Raw genomic sequence first — 17,558 nt, 5'->3', positions numbered from 1 at the left:
ATTAATACAAAAAAACCCCTCCATAATAATGCTCTAAGGTAAAGGTTCCTCTCGCACATAAGTGCTAGTTGTTTCTGGATCTAAGGGGCAGCGCTCATCTCCGTTACAAAGCCGAAGAGCCAGTGCTGTCCAAAGACGTCTTCATGGTCATGTGGCCAGCACGACTAAGTGCCAAAGGCGCACAGAATGCTGTTACCTTCCCACCAAAGTGGTCCCTATTTTGCTACTTGCATTTTTACATGCTTTTGAACTGCTAGAAGCTGGGACAAGTAATGGGAACTCACTCCATTACACAGTGCTAGGGATTCAAACCGTTGAACTGCTGACCTTTCTGATCGACAAGCTCAGCATCTTAGCTACTGAGTCACTGCATCCTATTAATAATGCTCTAGTGCTCTTTAAAACTGATTTGTGACACAGATCATTTTCTGGCATATTTTAAGAGTTGCATCATAGAGCCTGGCAACATTGCAGGTTGTAGCAGGGTTGGTATGAATGCATCAGGGAGATGTAGAATTGTCCTGTAAGCCCTGGATATATATATGTAATAATGATGAAATAAAGCTATTATGAATGCCTTTAAGCCAGGGGTGTCCAACCTTTCACCTTCCCTGGGCCACATTAGAAGATGAAAATTTGGTTTGGGCCGCACATAAAATAAAATAACAATAACGATACCTGGTCATCCAGAAAAACCATAGAAACCATAGTTAACATATTAAATTTATTTGGAAATGAAGTTAGTGAGATGTTTTTATTATTAATTATTTATTAAAAATTATTTATTTTTATCACAGTTTTTTTATCACGGTTTTTTAATCATGGTTTATTTTCCAGCCAAATTTTGCGGGGGAGCTCGCCCGCCTCGCGCCTATCTCTCCTCCTGCAAATGGCCCGGCTGGATGAGGCAGGACTGGAAGGCAGAAGCAGCAGCAGGCAGAAGCAGCGGCGGGGCAGTGGCGGCGGGGCAGAAGCAGCAGCGGTGGCGGGGGCAGAAGCGGAGGGGCAGGGGCAGAAGCGGCAGCGACGGCAGGGGCAGAAGTGGCAGCGGGGCAGAAGCGGCGGCGATGGCGGTGGTGGCAACAGCAGGAGGTGGCGCTCTGACGGCACCTGCTTTTCTGTTGCTGCTTGGCCTGGCGCTCGCCTCGCCCTGCCTCGCGCCTGCTTCTCCTCTTCCTCCTTGCTGGCTCGGGCACGAAGGTTGGGGTGGGCACTGGGCCGCATTACAAGGTGACCTGGGCCGCATGCGGCCCTTGGGCCGCAGGTTGGACAAGCCTGCTTTAAGCATTGAAGAAGCCAATACTCTATTGTTTCTGTACATTCAGAGTCACAGGGGCATTGTCTCTTTGGATGGGGAATCTTCACATATCAGCTATAAAGGAGAGCCAAAGGGGAAAAGCAAGATACCCCGTCAGAGTGAAGGCCCTTGGATACTTCAAGGTTTGTTACCTGCTGGGTGGGATCGCATAGCGAAGTGTCCCATTCTATGCATGGTGCAGTGATTAAAATAATATTATGGATCAATATTTTTCAATCAAAACAATAACATTAACCAATTAAATTGTAACTATTATAGTCATTTCAGTATTTGGGGGCTTTTTCTTCATACTTATAATCATGATTTGTCATTTGTTGCTTATATGTACTTATGCACTGGAGACAAATCCTTGTGTGTCCAATCACACTTGGCTAATAAAGAGTTCTATTCTATTCTGTTCTGTTCTGTTTTGTTCTGTTCTGTTCTACTCTACTCTGCTCTACTCTACTCTTTCTTTTATTGGACCACTGACCTAAATGAAAAGAAAACAATAGAGGAAAATTTATGTTGATCCAGGCAGAAGAAAGTATGGTGCAAACCAAATGAATCTCCTGCTGCTGGGCTTCCCACAGTCTTGAGAAAGGCCAGCCCCAACTCATAGCTTTCGTGATCCCAGGCAACAGTGCTTACATCGTGATCAAACAAAGTAGAGTTTAGGGTGAGGGAGGTCCAGATAAAGGAGCCAAGTACTTCGTTTGCGTGCGGAGACCGTGCTACTTTTGGGTCAAGCCGTTCTGGCTTTGCTACGAGCTGGGCGGCGGGGAGGGGGAGGGCTCCCCAGCCTCAGGCCCAAGCTTCCCTTTGAACTCCGCTCATGGCAAGGGCTGGCAAGTCCTTTTCTGTCGGCTACTCCAATCCAGCGCCTGAGATCGCGAGCCAACTGCCGGCGCGCTCCGTTCCTCTCCGCTCCTCGGCAGCAGGCGTTTGGAGTGCGGGAGGCGGCTCCACCCCTTTCGGGTTGATCAGGTAAGGGAAAGTTATTCGGAGTTCAAATATAACCCAACGCCTGGCCAACTGCTCGGCCCACAGCCTCCACTTGGAAAAGTCCACCGGGCCAGACAGGAGCAGTAACCCGATTCCCCCAAGCACCCCGGGCTCCGCCACTCCCCCTCTCGCGGCTCCGTCTCTAGCCAGGCGCGCCACACGCGAGAAGGCATGAGCGACGAAGCGGCGCCCAGAGCTTGGGGGTGAGTCGAATGACCGGCCGGGGTGGGGTTGGGGATCGGTTGGGGTACCTCGGTTGGAAAGATGCGCTTGGGCTGCCTTCCTTCCCCCGATTGTCCCCTGGTCCCACTGCCTCCCTGGGAGGAGACCCAACCTTTCTTCTTGTAGAAAAGCGGAGGGGGACTGACAGTCCAGCGAGAGGTGGACGAGGCCTCACGCGGATCCCTCCTCCGAAATTTGTGGGACCGTAGTGTGCAATTCTGGAAGACGGGACTAAACGCGAGTCGGGATAAGGGTCTCCGTGAAGGGCCATCCGAGGCAACCGGCTCAGACAATAAGAGGGCAGAGGTGTTGCAGGACACGGTCTTGGCTTACCCTGGACCGTTCATCCTTGCCCTTTGGAGCCCTTCCCTCTCCCCTCCCAACCAGGCCCCCCAAAACCAGCGAGCCGAGTGCAGAACCGTTGTCCCGCGCAGTTGAATGGTGCCACTGTGCTTTTATTATAAACCTGTTGGAAATTGTCAGAAATTGCATAAGACTTTCTGGTTAGCTGCGGTTTCTTTATCGCTTCTTTCCCAAGGGCCTGTGCAGAATGCACCTTGCGTTGTTTAATTGTTCTATACTTTAGAAAAGTTTTTTTTTTTAAGGAAAGATACTTGCGTGCGTTTCTCGTACCGTTGGCATCGTGTGTGTGTGAGAGAGAGAGAGAGAGGGAGGGAGGGAGGGAGGGAGAACTTGCTTGTGGAGGCTGGGTGAGCGTATTAAAGGTATGAAACGTTAAACCTGGAAGATTTGTAGCTGCTAAATGTCAAGGGCAGTTCCCGTCCTTTTCACCTATGTATTTGGAAAGGATCCTAGAAAAACTCCTTTGCCAGCAGTTTGCGCTGCCCCGTAAACAGATCGCAGCGCCTCTGGCCGCGGAGCCCGTTAGAAGTTGCATTCGCGGCGCGCTACAAATCTTGTCCAGCTCCCAAATTTTGTCCATGCCCCGCTTGCTTCCAGCGCTTTTCTTTCTGCCTTTTCTAGACTGGCGTCGCCTGCGCTGCGCTGCCTTCCTCTTCAGTCTCTGTTGACCTGCCGAAACCCGGAGCGTTTCGCGCCGGGACAAAAGCCTTTCATTCCCGTGCCTGAAAAGACCGCCTGGAGTCAGGGGTCTCCAACCTTGGCAACTTTTAAGACTGGTGGACTTCAACTCTCCAGAATTCCTCAGCCAGCAAAGCTGAAGTCCACACGTCTTAAAGTTGCCAAGATTGGAGGCCCCTGGTCTGGGGTGTCTTCCCTTCCCCTCTCCCTGCCCCCACCCCGCCGCTTCTGACTGAAAGGCTCTGGCTGGAAAGTAGGTCGCTCAGACCTTGCCGGGGAAACGCGGCTCGGGTGCTTCAGTTTGGAGAAAAGGGAGTTTAGAAATGCACCCGGTGTGCGGGATGGAAATATCTTGGTGCAAAGTTCCTGTTAAGTAGAAAAGGTCTCTTCCCTTTCAAAGCCCGCCTGATGCAGTGAGCAGATCAGCGAGGAACAAATGGACTTTGATTCTCCTGAAAGCTTTGGTGAAGCACTTAAATTCAAATGCCCTTTTGTGCTGGACTTCACTGCTCTCCAGTTGAGAGGGAGAGACCATCTATCTAGGCTACGATATCTACCCCGTCCAGGCTAGGAGGTCAAGGAAGCTGAAGTCTAACCAGAGGTGGTATTCAGCAGATTCTAACCAGTTCTGGAGCAACGGTAGCAGAAATTTTGAGTAATTTGGGAACCAGCAAATACCACCTCTGACCGCCCCGCCACCATCTATTCTCTGCCTCCCAAGTCCCAGTTGATCAGCTGGGTCTTCTTTTGTTGCCCTGCAGGGGAGAACGGAGCTGGAAAGCAGATTAGTGAAGTGGGGAGGGAATGGGATTTTACAGTAACCTTCCCCCGGGAGTGGGGAGGGAATGGAGGTTTTACAGTATCCTTCTCCTGCCATGCCCACCAAGCCATGCCCACAGAACCAGTAGTTAAAAAAAATCTGAATCCCACCTCTGAGTCTAACGGATCTGAAGAGCACAATTGGGGGAAGGTAGCCCCCAAATTTGGATGGTTGTTAACTTTGGGGTGATTTAAACGGTGCAATATTGGCATCAAGCAATGGACAAGGGAATGAGTTGTTTTACCTAAAGCCATCTTTCTGAGGCATGTTACTCTTCTGAGGTGGCTTTAAGAACTCTAAACCACACACAAAAATAATTTCAGCAAGAGAGAATCTTGGAGTTGACATTTTCCAGCCAAGTACAGCAGAGTTTTTTTTTCTAAACTGTATTTGCAGAGTAGTTTCGTTTATTTTTTCAAGGAAGAAACCAGCAGCAATGGGTTTATATTTATCCCTTTGAAGAGGGAATTTAAAAGGGGCACTTTGCACTCAGGCCAGAAACAAATAGCCTGTTAAAGTATTCATATATCTGAACATATGTAACATAATCTGAGGGCCTCGATCCCATAAATCTTCAGGCTGCCATAGTTCATTCACGTTGCAGTTTGTGAAATACCTTCACATTGCCAACAACCCAGCACAACACATCATGCTTTCCCTAACATTATTTAAAACTCTAACCCAGGTCACCCTTAGTCAAAGTAACTTTGTTTGCTCTTTTCACCTTTGAATGATTCTTTAAATCTACCATTTCTGGTAATCCCTGCATATAAAAATCAACCAACAAAATAAATAAAGAGGTGAGGAATATCAGCCAAACCAAAACAATGCTTAGTAATTGCCATAAATTATTATTATATCATTCATAATGATGGCATTTTGGATATGTATGTTGGATATTGAATATATCTATACAAAATTTGGATACTTGAGACTGCATCTTATACTAATAACAAGAGATAGATTTTTTTAAAGCCTCTTTTGGTATCTTTAAATTTGAGCCCTATCTAATATAGTAGATTGCATGATAATCGGTGAAATCAGTTGTTGCCTGTAGTTTATTCTGATCAAGTTTCATCATTTCACAAATTTCTTGCTTATTCCAAGTATGTTTCTGCAAAAGTATTTTTGGAATTCACAAACATCCAGTATGATTTGAGAATACCAATTCTTCACCATTACAAAACATGACAAATTTGAGCTGATAAATACAAAAGTTCCCTTTACTTCATTTCCAGTCCAGATAAATCAGGATGATGCTAATGTTTCAGGAATGCTGAAAAAGAGAAATTTGGAAACCTTGTGTGGTGTTTCTGACTACTGTGCTTTCACTTTGTGTTACTTGTTTATGCTCTTGTTTAAATAGAAGCATTTCTAGATTTTCTATTATGTAGTCTTAAACCAAAAACATATAATTTTGAAACCCAAAATATAGTTATTGGAAGCTCTTATAGAGTATGAATCACATACCCCATAAACTTTTGAATTGTAGCATACTGATATTTAAAATTAAATATATATTAGCTCCTTCTTACCTAGCAGCTCGAAAGCATGCAAATGTAAGTAGATAAATAGGCACCATTTCTATGGGAAAGTAACCACATTCCATGCACCTCAACATATAGTCATACTTCCCACATCACCACAGAAATGTCGTCTGACAACCCTGGCTCTCTCAACTAAGAAGGAGAGGTGAAAAACATCTCTTAGATTCAGAGTTGACTGGACAGGGGAAACCTTTACCTTTATATGAGCAAAGTCTTGATTCTATTCCATGAAAGCATTATGTAGAATAACCTTCCCCAATTTGTGCTTTCTAGATACTGTCCTTGCTAACCCAAGGGCTCCATGATTGTGGTATGATGGACTCATATTCAGCACATAACTTAAAGTTAGAGAAGACTGAATTAAAAGTAATTGTATTTTAGCTTTAGTTCTAAGGAAATGTGACCATGGATAGAAGACAACAAATGGTAAAAAGAAAATCCAATGGATATAATTGACAGGTAGCTTCTTTCCATTGTTAATCTGGCCTTTGGTAGGACTGAGGGGCAAAATTGGATTCAGAAAGAAGCTGTGGGTGGAACCAATCATTCAGAAAGAAGCAGTGGATGGAACCATGCAGAGTAAGCAGTATGTGGAAGAAGAGACAGTATGGAAAACTAAGCCAATATCAAAGCAGAAGTGTAGGACCCATAGAACAGAAGTCATGTCAGAAAAAAACAAAAGCTGGAAGTCATGCATTGTCCAAATGTCTTAATGATCAGGCAGCCATATAGAATAATGCTTACTTTACTCAGATACTTGGATCTAAGTACTTAACCATGGAATAAACCATTTTTTCTGCTGTATCTTCAGGATGTTGCCTTCATCTCACCTCAGCCCATGAATGAGACAAACTGAAATATTTGATCACTGTTAAAATGTCATTCCTTTCCATTGTTCTAACATTATCCAAAGGCAGACTCAAAATATTTAAAAAATCTAATAGGCTGTGACACCCATTATACTGGGTGGTGGGGGGGATCAGGTGGTTATCAGTAATTGGGAACAGAGACAATGGACTCTACCCATTTCATGCTGGCTTCATTTTCTGCTGGCTCAAGGAGATAACACTTTAAGCATCAGGGAAGACTTGAAGTATCCAGGCTGAACTTGCAGCACCTTGGATAGCTCTAATGAGACAATTTACTGGAGCTCTTGAGACCTAGGATAGCACTGAGCCTCAATCTTACTTTTTCATAGCAAGTATCCCTAGTTTTCCTGATTCAGATAATTCTTCCCTAGAGTGCATATAGTTTATGCATATAGTCTATACAGTATATTCTCACACATACTATTCCTGAATGTAACTTCTGGGTACAGAAGAAGAAAATGAATTTCTCACGTTCATCTCTGTGCTTGGTTACTCTAGGATCTAAAGTGATTTACAAAAGCCCATCACATGTTACTTCTATGTCAATAACTTTAAACAGGAATTGGAGGTGGAGAGTATTAGTAAAAGCATGTAGATTAGAGATGGCCAGATGGGATCTCTCTCCCCCACCCATTGTTCATTCCATGCAGAGGTGAGACTGTTATTGGCTAATTACAGGTCTGTAATAGATTTTTACAAGTTGTTTCTGTTATTAGTTCTTTGCAAATGATAACACATTTATATTTAAAGCATTTCTTAAATGACAGGATCAAGTCCTTATGCTGCTTTGTTTTCCTTTTCAGTAAGTGTGGCCAATGGTGTAATTGTGAGGCCGCCATGGCAGCATTTAAAGGCATCTGGACCAAGTCCTTCTGGAAGTCTGTGTCAGCAGAATTCTTGGCCATGCTCATTTTTGTCTTCCTCAGCCTTGGCTCGACGATCAACTGGGGTGGAATTGAAAAACCCCTGCCTGTAGACATGGTCCTTATTTCTCTGTGCTTTGGACTCAGCATTGCGACAATGGTCCAGTGCATTGGACACATCAGTGGTGGCCATATTAATCCTGCAGTGACCGTTGCAATGGTTTGCACTCGGAAGATCAGCCTTGCCAAGTCAGTCTTCTATATTATAGCCCAATGCCTGGGTGCCATCGCAGGGGCAGGAATACTCTATTTGGTCACTCCGTCAAGTGTAATTGGGGGATTGGGAGTTACCCAGGTAGGTTGAAAGAATGGAGAATTACCCTTTCTAATAAGAACCCAAGCCTCGCAAATAGATTTCAGCATTTGCTGAATGGGAAAAAGCCATTTCTTCTTGAAAATGGCTGAAGAACCTTCCCCTACTTGAGAGAAAGTCAGGCAATTGATTTGCATAGCTAAAAGTGGACTTGAAATTGGGCTCTCCTCCCCAGGCTTAATCCAATATCTTCATCAGACTTTTTTTTCCACATCAAAGACACTGTGCAGTAAATACTTTGCCATCATCTTGGGAGCAAACAACACCCACAGATATTAGATTAGAATCCCAGAAAATGGTTTTAATTTATTTCTATATCATGAGACAAGGCCCAGTTAATAAATTCAGAATAAAAAGTGACACCCACCCACCCATACTTTTGTAAGTTTACAAAGCAAATTATTTTCCAGTGTGGCCTCACATTCAGGTTACATTTATATTGGCTTCCACATTCCAAGTCTTATTCATATTTTAGCATTCCAAATCTTATTCATATTTAGCATGGATTTTTATACAAAATCTGGATAACTTAAATTCACTTCAGCATCTTTTTATTATTATAGATGATGATGATGTGGATGCCAAGGGCTACAATGAATATAAGGTGTTTAGAATTATATAAACCTATGGAAGTATTTTGTGAAACTGCTTTAAAATCTGAATAGTGGTTTCTCAAGTGGTTCATGTGATTATTTTTTAATTCAAAAGTGACCTTTTGATAAAACTCCAGGCCCACATGGAATGTATTTCTTTGAAAGGATTTAGAATGCCTTAAAGAAAAATGTTAATAAGAAACTTTGATAGGCAGGGTGCCCTGTGCCCCATAAATCCATTCTTTACTGTAAACTCAATGCTAAATATTTCACAACAGTTATATGCACATATCAAGTCCTAATAAACTATGGGGGGCGTATACAGTTTAACTTAAAGCAAGGAACTATTTTTATTCTAATATATTTGATGTAGTTTATTTGTAGTTTTTTTATTTTGTACTTAGGAATTGTTCCTTAGTAGATATTTCTAACTAAAAGAAGAATTGATATAAGGTATAACACCAAGGCATGAAATATTTGAGGAGAAAAGTATAGATATATTAAAACAAAAGAAGTGTATATTTTAGATAACTTCTTTAAAATAGACTTCGCTTTTGGTTCTAGCTTTGTTCTCCTTTTGTCAATTAACCTCACTGCAGGATATGAAACTGCACTTACATGTTGTCAATTTTTATTTGAAACTGAAATTAATTGAGTAAGAGCTAATTAATGGATTCATAACAGAAAACTAAATCATGGATCTGCTGAAGAAAACAAATAGAAAAATAGTTGTACTCTTCAGAATCTTGTGTGAAATTCCCATCAAAACCAAGAGTTTGAAAGAGGATAATTTTGCACACATAAATAAATGCCACGGCTGATGTTAAATTGAGTGTAAGGCTGTTGGTGAGTGTACACATCACACAAACCTATGTTTATCTTGGTTTGAGGGAATACATCATATTGGCTTAATTTACTACTGTCAACTATATAACACAATGTACTCCATAAGTGTCTATGGAGATTCTCAGTCAGTCATGGTTGTTCCAAAGGTGCTTTTTCAAGAGACAATTGGACTTTCTGGTTTTTCTTTGAAGACGTTTCACTTCCCATCCAAGAAGCTTCTGGATGAATTGAAGAAGCTTCTTGGATAAGAAGCGAAATGTTTTCAAAGGAAAACAAGAAGTCCAGTTGCCTCTTGAAAAAGCACCTTTGGGATACAATATATATAAAGATATAGCTGGATCTACACTACAATCAGGCAAGCAAACCATCTTATGGTTTAATGCAGTGCTATTTCATGTAAGGACACAAAATACACATCTGTGTATCCCAACAACCCAATGCCTAATGAGTCATTACCTGGAGTTTTTCAGAGCCACCTGTCAAGGAAGCCCAGATAACCCAAGAGGCTGTTACTTAAAAGGCTTTTAATAGTGTATTACTTCCTTGCCTCATTCTATTTTCTTTCTTTCCAAAACACTTATTTACTTTGAAACTGCTTTAATTAGCAGGTTGGTAATTACAATTTCACACTTTATTTATGCTGCCTGGCTCTCTGTGTGCTTCCTCTTCTAGATACATGCAGAACTTTCCAGTGGACATGGGCTCTTGGTGGAGCTGATAATTACTTTCCAGCTGGTTTTTACTATTTTTGCCAGCTGTGATTCTAAGCGAAATGATGTCACCGGTTCTGTGGCATTGGCAATTGGACTGTCAGTTGCAATAGGACATTTATTTGCTGTAAGTTGCTTCTTTCATTAGCTTCTTTAGCTAGGTACTTATAAATTGCAGAGAGTAGCAATGTTTTAAGTAGCCTTTTAGCTTATTATTCTGAAACCCGTGCATGGTCAGAGGCTGTAACTTTCAGTTAATTAGATTTAAAGCAAGTATATTTGGAATCATTTGAGTCAAATCATTATTAAAGTTAATAACATTCTTATATGTTTCTCTCTTTGGATGTGTGCATAATTATACACAAAATGAGTGTGTGTGTGTGTGTGTGTGTGTGTGTAAATATATAATTAATTTTATTTTATGTTTTATTTTATCCCTTCTCAGCCTTTTGGCTAAGATTAAGTATAGAGAAAGTTTTATGTTAATTATGTTTATCTTACTTAGTATATGACTTGAAATAATGCTGATTCACTTTATTGTTTAACAAACACCTAAAATAAATAAAGGAAAATTATTAACTTATTATTTATTTACTTCACCTGAATGCCAACCAACTCCCAATGAGTCTAGTAATTGTCTGTAATTACAATAATATCAACCAAAGGTCAATGATGACAAGAACAACAGACCAGATAGAATAGGGCAAGGTCTTCAACACTTTTTCTGAAGAGCAACAGAATAGGGGCAATCCAGTTCTTGGGGAAAAGCTCATTCCAGAGAGCAGGCATTGTAGATAGAAGTCACCGCGCTTCTGGGAACCCAACAACTGACATTGTTTAATTGAAGGATGCTAGAGCACCGTAATCCTCTCAGATTGAAGAGATTGGGCAGATACTATGGGGAAACAGGCAGTTCCTCAAGTAACTAGTATCCCTATGCCATATAAGGATATACTCTGTGTATGTGTGTGTATATGTCTGTGTGCGTGTACACACACATATATTTTGAAATTTATTTATTTTTAATATGCATTTATTTATTTATTTATTTATTTATTTATAGTATTTGTATAAACTGTAGCCGACGTGCTATTCTATCACACTGTTTAATGCATAGAGCCATCATTTCTGTGCCACTGGAAAAGGATGATTGTATAAGAATTTTAACAGCATGTTTGCTTATGGTCTTCCTTTCCAAATATTTATATATTTGCATATGTATACCTACTGCAGATCAGTTACACAGGGGCCAGCATGAACCCTGCTCGGTCATTGGGGCCTGCAGTTATCACTGGTAACTGGAAAGATCACTGGGTAAGTTATTATACTTTAGTATTCCTTATTTTTTCCAGAGCATTTAATATCTGTCATTGTTATTTGGTTTGATTATTTTATAAAAAGGTAATAAATTATAAAATGGCTTTTGTGTAAAAAAAAAGAAAAAGCCCAACCAGTTTTTTTTTCTTTTTCTTTTGTAGATATCTTTCATTCATTTTGGGGTACTGTGCCTGTGGGGAAGGGGTCAAAAAGTCAAGATTGAAGTTTCACTGCCTGTTTACATTCACATGCTTGGGACCAGGGGTGGGATTCTATCAGTTTGCACCTATTCACTAGAACCGGTTGTTAACATTCTAAGCAGTTCAGAGAACTGGTTGTTAGAAGAAATTACTGGCCTAATCCTGTAAGGAAGGCAGGAAGGAAACATTCTGGTGTTGCTTACAGAAACTGCCTCTCCATTAACCGTTATTACATTCTTGGCAGGACTAGACTTCCTGTCTCAGGAACTTCTCTGGAGTTTTTCCCCCGCTCCTTTGCTGGTACTTTGCTTGTGTTGAGTGACCATTCAAAGTTACAATGGCACTGAAAAAAGTGACTTTTGACCATTTTTCACACTTACGACTGTTGCAGCATTCTCACAGTCATGAGAGGCCAGGCGAGGAGATGCGTGCCTTGATGTGAGTGATATTGAGTTGGCCACACCCAGCCAATAACATGACCACCAAGCCACGCCTACCACCTAAGCCACGCCCACAGAACCAGTTGTTAAAAAATTTGAATCCCACCCCTGCTTGGCACATACTAAAAAAGAAAGCTTAGATTCTATAGTTGCAGTTGCCTGCTTGCTTTTTTTGACCCCTCCACCCCCTCTTCAGGTCTCTTTCCTATATTTGTAGTTTTCCATCATGAATCATAGACCTTGTAATTAAGAAAACAGATTATGATCCATTCAAAATTCTGAACACCAGTCATTCTTCATCCAATACATGTAAGGAAATACATCAAGGAAAGGCACAACATATCATTGTGGAACAACATGGCAAAAACATCTAAAAATGTAGGTCAATTTGCCTGGGTTTGAGTATTTCTGCAGAAAGTATAGAAAAGATACCTACTGCTAAATCTAATGTTGCTGGCTTTTATATTTCCTTGTAGAAGTATGGGAGTGGGTAACCAATCTTGTTATTACAAGCCATTTGCCAAAGGAACTTTACTATCGACCCTTTCATTTATTAGTCAGTTATTAATACCTCTGTATCATATTTCCTCTCCTTCTGATTCTGTACAGGTATATTGGCTGGGACCAATTATAGGAGCTGTCCTGGCGGGTGCTCTTTATCAATATATCTATTGCCCTGATGAGGACCTTAAGCATACATTCAAGGAAACCCAGCAATCCAAAGGAAAGTACATTGAAGTAGAAGATCCCAAGAGCCAGAGGGAAACGGATGATCTAATCCAGAAACCTGGAATGGTCCACTTCATTGATCTTGAAAGGGGTGATGATAAGAAAGGAAGAGATCCTACCAATGAAGTGCTATCATCTGTATGACTAGCAAGAAGCACTGAAAGCAGAGACCAGCCTGCCAGTATATCCACAGATAATTTTCCACCTATAAAAGAGACAGATCTGTTGTGAGTTTGTCACCTGAGATAACTTCAAATATTGGGCGATATCATGTATGAATTAGCTATTTAATTAGATCATATGTGAGATTATAGCATATATATATAAACTAACAAGAACTAATATTTAAAATAAAGAGAGAGCACAAAAGAAATAAGAAAAAAAGACATCCATTTTATGAAATTCTCTACAAAATTCCTATTTTCCAAAATCTTAAAAAACAGTTCAATTCTAATTTCTCCTTGGGAATCCTATATCCTTTATACAAAATAGCATAATACTGATGATTTTTTTTTTGGTATTGCCATGTTATCCATTAATACAGTGCCCCTCTGTAAAACAATTTCCATATTGTTTTCTTTTTCATTTCTTAATTTATATGTGAAATGTTTGCCTGATTTATTTGCAAATTCAATTTTTTGCTTTGCATAATTCATTTTATATCCATTTCTTTTATTGTTAATATCAACAGCTATTGTAAAATTTTGATTTGATGAGAAATATTTATCTTCCTTGGAAATGTAATCATTCTTTTATCTCATCAAGATAGCCTATATTAGTTCTTCTTTTTAAGTTGAATATTATATTGTATGCTATTCTCTCATAAAAACTTATTTTGCATACCACTCCATTCTTAAACCCATGCCCACAGTTAAATTATATTCAAAAATTCTGTTAAATTCTTTTTATAATAGTATTTCATTTAATCTCCATCTAAAAGTAGTAGCTTTCTCTTTACAAACCCCATGAGATTATTATCAGAACAGGTTTTGGCAAGGAAAACCTTAAGAGATAGTTTTTTTGAAAACCAAAATTAATCTATTATGTCTTTCTGAAGAATAAGTTCTTTAGAGTTACCATTTTTTTTCAGTCTCCCTACACTAGCCCTAAACTGTTCATCAAATCAAAATTTACCTTGAGTACTTTAAATATTTTTTCTCAGATGTTCTATCTGAGGAAAAATTCATCTCATTCCAATCTCCATCAAATACCAATTTTCATAAGAAAAACTTATTAATTTCTCCATTAGTTGTTTGTGACACATTGCTTTACCCTCATTTGTTTCATCAGATCATGCTCCCGTACTGTGAAATGATAGCAATGTTCTAAATTGAGGGAACATTATAAATTATATTCGATTCATAAATATTCTTGTTGATCTGTTGAAGGAGAATCTGAATGAATTTTGAATGATACATTTATTTTAATACAATCAGTCATGAGATGGAAAGAGAAAATTTATCTTAATTTGCCCATAGAAACAAGAAACTATTAGATTGTTCTTCTGACACTTAATTGGCTGTTGTCAATTTTGATTAGTATTTTCACTGTAAAGTTTATGACAAATTCAGCGGGACATTAAAAAAAACCAATCAGAGCTTTTGTCTGTCCCTTCCCAACCTATAAAACATTAATTATTTTCTGTCTTCTTTCCACCAAAAGTCTTTCTCATTAATAATCTTGTAACTGAGATTATTTTACATCCCAAATAATTCTAAAAATACACAGCAATTCATTGCCCGTCCCATGCAAAAGATCTCACAAAGTATAGTTGCTCATCTATAACTGATAAGATGTGTAGGGTCTGAAAAAGGTGGAAGCTGATCTGGTTTCAGTGCACTTATTCAAACAAATGAAGCATTACTGTGCCAATTTTATATACATGAAATGTTTCATCTCATCCATTTTGCATACACATTGTGGTTTTTTTTTAAAGAGTAATTATAATAAAGAGGTTTATTTATTAATTGTTTAAAATACTACTGGAATAATTTTTTAGTAACTGATGTTTTGCATTCAAATATTCTGTGTCTAACAAAGAGCTATTTCTAATTGCCTGTTGAAAAGCATACAGGGACAGGAAAAATTATTCAGAAAAGCAAATAGAGTGTTATTTTGGACAGTCACTGGTGTTTATGGCTTAAGGTGCTCACCCCCAACCAGGGGTGCACTTCAAAAATTTTAGCAACGGTTTCTCTGTCTGGGTGGGTGTGGCAATGGTGATGTGGTCTACTTGGTCTCCTGCACCTTGGCAGAGGGGGTGTTTTTGCCTCCCAGGCTCTGGAGGCTTTCCTTGAGCCTCCGGGAGGGCTAAAATAGCCTCCCTGGGCTCTGGAGACTCTCTGGAAGCTGGAAACAGACCTATTTGTGGCCTTCTCAGATTCTGTAAGGCCCATTTTTTGCCCTCCTCGAGCCTCCACATGCACCTGCACCCAAAATGGGCCATGAGGGACTCCTGGGAGAGAAAGGGCAGGATGGGTGGGGCCAACCAGAAGTGGGATTGGGAGGTTCTCCGAACTGTACGGAATCTTATCTAGGGGCTCTCCTGAACCCCTGCGAACCCCTAGAAGCCCATCCCTGTCCCCAACATGTATATATTGGAAAGACACCATCAGCAAAGGCCTATGTGGTTTTTCACCAGGAGTAAAATCAATGCAATTAAGCAATCTCTGCAATCTCTCCATATATCAGTTGAGAGAAGGCCAGAAAAATCAAGACTGCTAGCTGAGTCCCTTCCTCTAGTTTTGCATGCATGATTTATACAAAAATGGTGGGGCTTGAATTATAGGTCATAAACAGTGTCCTGACTTTTCTGATACTGCCAACATACCCTGCATCAATCAGCTGGAATAGTGTTTGTCAGCCTTGGGAACTTTAAAACATATGGACTTCAGCTGTCAGGTCTTAAGGTTGCTAAGGTCAACGAACACTGAACTAGAGCATGGAATGGCATGTGACAATATGTGGTGAATTGTATGCATGCATTTATACATTACAAGTGCTTTGGTTTGAAAAGTAGTAATATTTACATTTTCTAACTGTATCCAGGATTATAGCAGAGTTCTTTTGTTCAGAACTCATCAGTTTCCATTAATTGCTAATTAGTGAAAAGGGATAAATATATAGTCCCACTCTGGCAACACACATTCTTACAAAAAATGATGATTAGGGCTACCTTACTAATGATGGATATTTATCTGATAGAAAAAGTATACAATGTCAAGTATACCAGCTTTTTTCCCCTTCCTATGGAAATTATTTCTTAACACATCTATCAGGTATGAAATTGAATCAATTAAAAGTGAGTTTGCCAGGACTTCTGAAAAAAGACCAATAAAAATAGCAGTAAACCAATTCTTCAATCCATTTTTGTGACTTAAAAATATTTCTTGCAAATAAAAAATCCAGATAAATGTATATGTAAATAAACACATAATTTACCACTCCAAATGGGCAAATATAGATTGTCTAATTTTCTACCAATTAATCTTCATCCCAAAACCAAATTTCCTACATTTTTACAGAATTTAACATATAATTTTTATTAATTATCACTGATGGGGCAGTTTGCTAACTAATATATGGATAGACCTTTTTCTTCTGATGAGGAAAAATATGACATCAATTGACTTACATTAAAGTCATTGGTCCAAGATCATGTATTATTGCAAAGACAAAATTCAAAACAAGCAATATATGTGAAATAAAGTTGATCAAAACTTTGAAATTTCAAGGCTTGTAAAAACTTAGAAAAAATGTTGTTTAAAACATAACAAATACCAAGTCTCAATGTCTTTCAAACCCATAAAAATCAGAAAAATCACATAGCCTTTTATTGATATGAAAAAGATGACATTTTTGAGCCTGAAAAATTACAGCATAATATAGTCGCATATGATACTTCTGAATTGTTTTGCATAAGTAATAATTATTTTATTAAACATTAAAAGTTCACTTTTCATACACAACTATATATTTGACTTGAGATTTTTTTCTTTCAATGTGTGTGTTTTATCACAGCATATTTATACTGTGCATTTTGTTCTCATAAAATATGCTAGAATTAAATGGAATTCAGCTTATTTGGTACGCCAAAGTTGACCAACAGGGAAACTCAGAAAATTGTCTGAAAGGAATGTTTGTGTCAACCATCCTTCCTGGTTTCTAATTTTCCTTGCTTTTGTCTGTTATTAAAAAAAATTTGTATGGCAGAGGATTCCAAATCTGCGGAAGGGAACGTACTGGACCAATAACTATGTTCTAGAATATTTTTTTTAATACAATCCTATTAATGCCAGTGAAAGGAAATTTGCCATGCTGAGGCTGGGTTGATATAATTTGGGGACATTAAGGAAGGAAATCTTGAAATTGAACCCTATAAATCTTGGATATGCAACATTTAACCCTTGGGCAAAAATTGTGTAGCCCATGGCTTCATTGCAAACTTAATGAAATATGGAGATCTCTGACCAGATAAATATGATAATAGCTATGTATCCCTTCCCTGGAATCTAATGTCTTGTGAAGGAGGGGAGATGGTGGGGAAAGAGATAGAAGGATGTCAGCAGGGAAAAAAATGGAAATGTTACAAGGGGGGGGGTAATTCCTCTCCCACTTTTGCCCCTATGTCTAAGTAAAGTTTGCTTCAAGCTTATCAACATGTGGCAGCCAATAAAGTATCTGTGA

At 39.5% G+C, this 17,558-nt stretch overlaps 1 protein-coding gene across 2 annotated transcripts; it reads left to right on the top strand.

Moving 5' to 3' along the window:
* The first annotated feature begins 2,020 nt into the window (after positions 1 to 2,020).
* On the top strand, positions 2,021 to 14,469 carry AQP4 (aquaporin 4). 2 transcript variants are annotated; one of them, XM_087931196.1, is made up of 5 exons: positions 2,021 to 2,284; positions 7,605 to 8,019; positions 10,149 to 10,313; positions 11,420 to 11,500; positions 12,753 to 14,469. In XM_087931196.1, exons 1-5 carry the CDS (start codon positions 2,133 to 2,135, stop codon positions 13,014 to 13,016), a joined length of 1,077 nt encoding a protein of 358 aa, XP_087787322.1. In that variant the 5' UTR covers positions 2,021 to 2,132; the 3' UTR covers positions 13,017 to 14,469. The 2 variants fall into 2 exon arrangements, with proteins under 2 accessions (XP_087787322.1, XP_026555045.1); XM_026699260.2 differs by lacking the exon at positions 2,021 to 2,284 and adding an exon at positions 2,317 to 2,505.
* Positions 14,470 to 17,558: the final 3,089 nt, after the last annotated feature.

Source organism: Pseudonaja textilis, chromosome 3, assembly GCF_049901715.1.
Source record: "Pseudonaja textilis isolate UNSWEBS1 chromosome 3, rPseTex1.2, whole genome shotgun sequence".
NCBI classification, from domain to species: Eukaryota; Metazoa; Chordata; class Lepidosauria; order Squamata; family Elapidae; genus Pseudonaja; species Pseudonaja textilis.
This window is presented reverse-complemented; position numbering and strand designations above follow the sequence as displayed.

Excerpts from the sequence above, each read along its gene's own strand:
- AQP4 (XM_087931196.1), top strand. The coding sequence starts at position 2,133 with ATGGCAAGGGCTGGCAAGTCCTTTTCTGTCGGCTACTCCAATCCAGCG. Across the intron at positions 8,020-10,148 it reads GGGGATTGGGAGTTACCCAG|ATACATGCAGAACTTTCCAG; the intron begins GTAGGTTGAAAG and ends TTCCTCTTCTAG. Across the intron at positions 11,501-12,752 it reads GTAACTGGAAAGATCACTGG|GTATATTGGCTGGGACCAAT; the intron begins GTAAGTTATTAT and ends GATTCTGTACAG.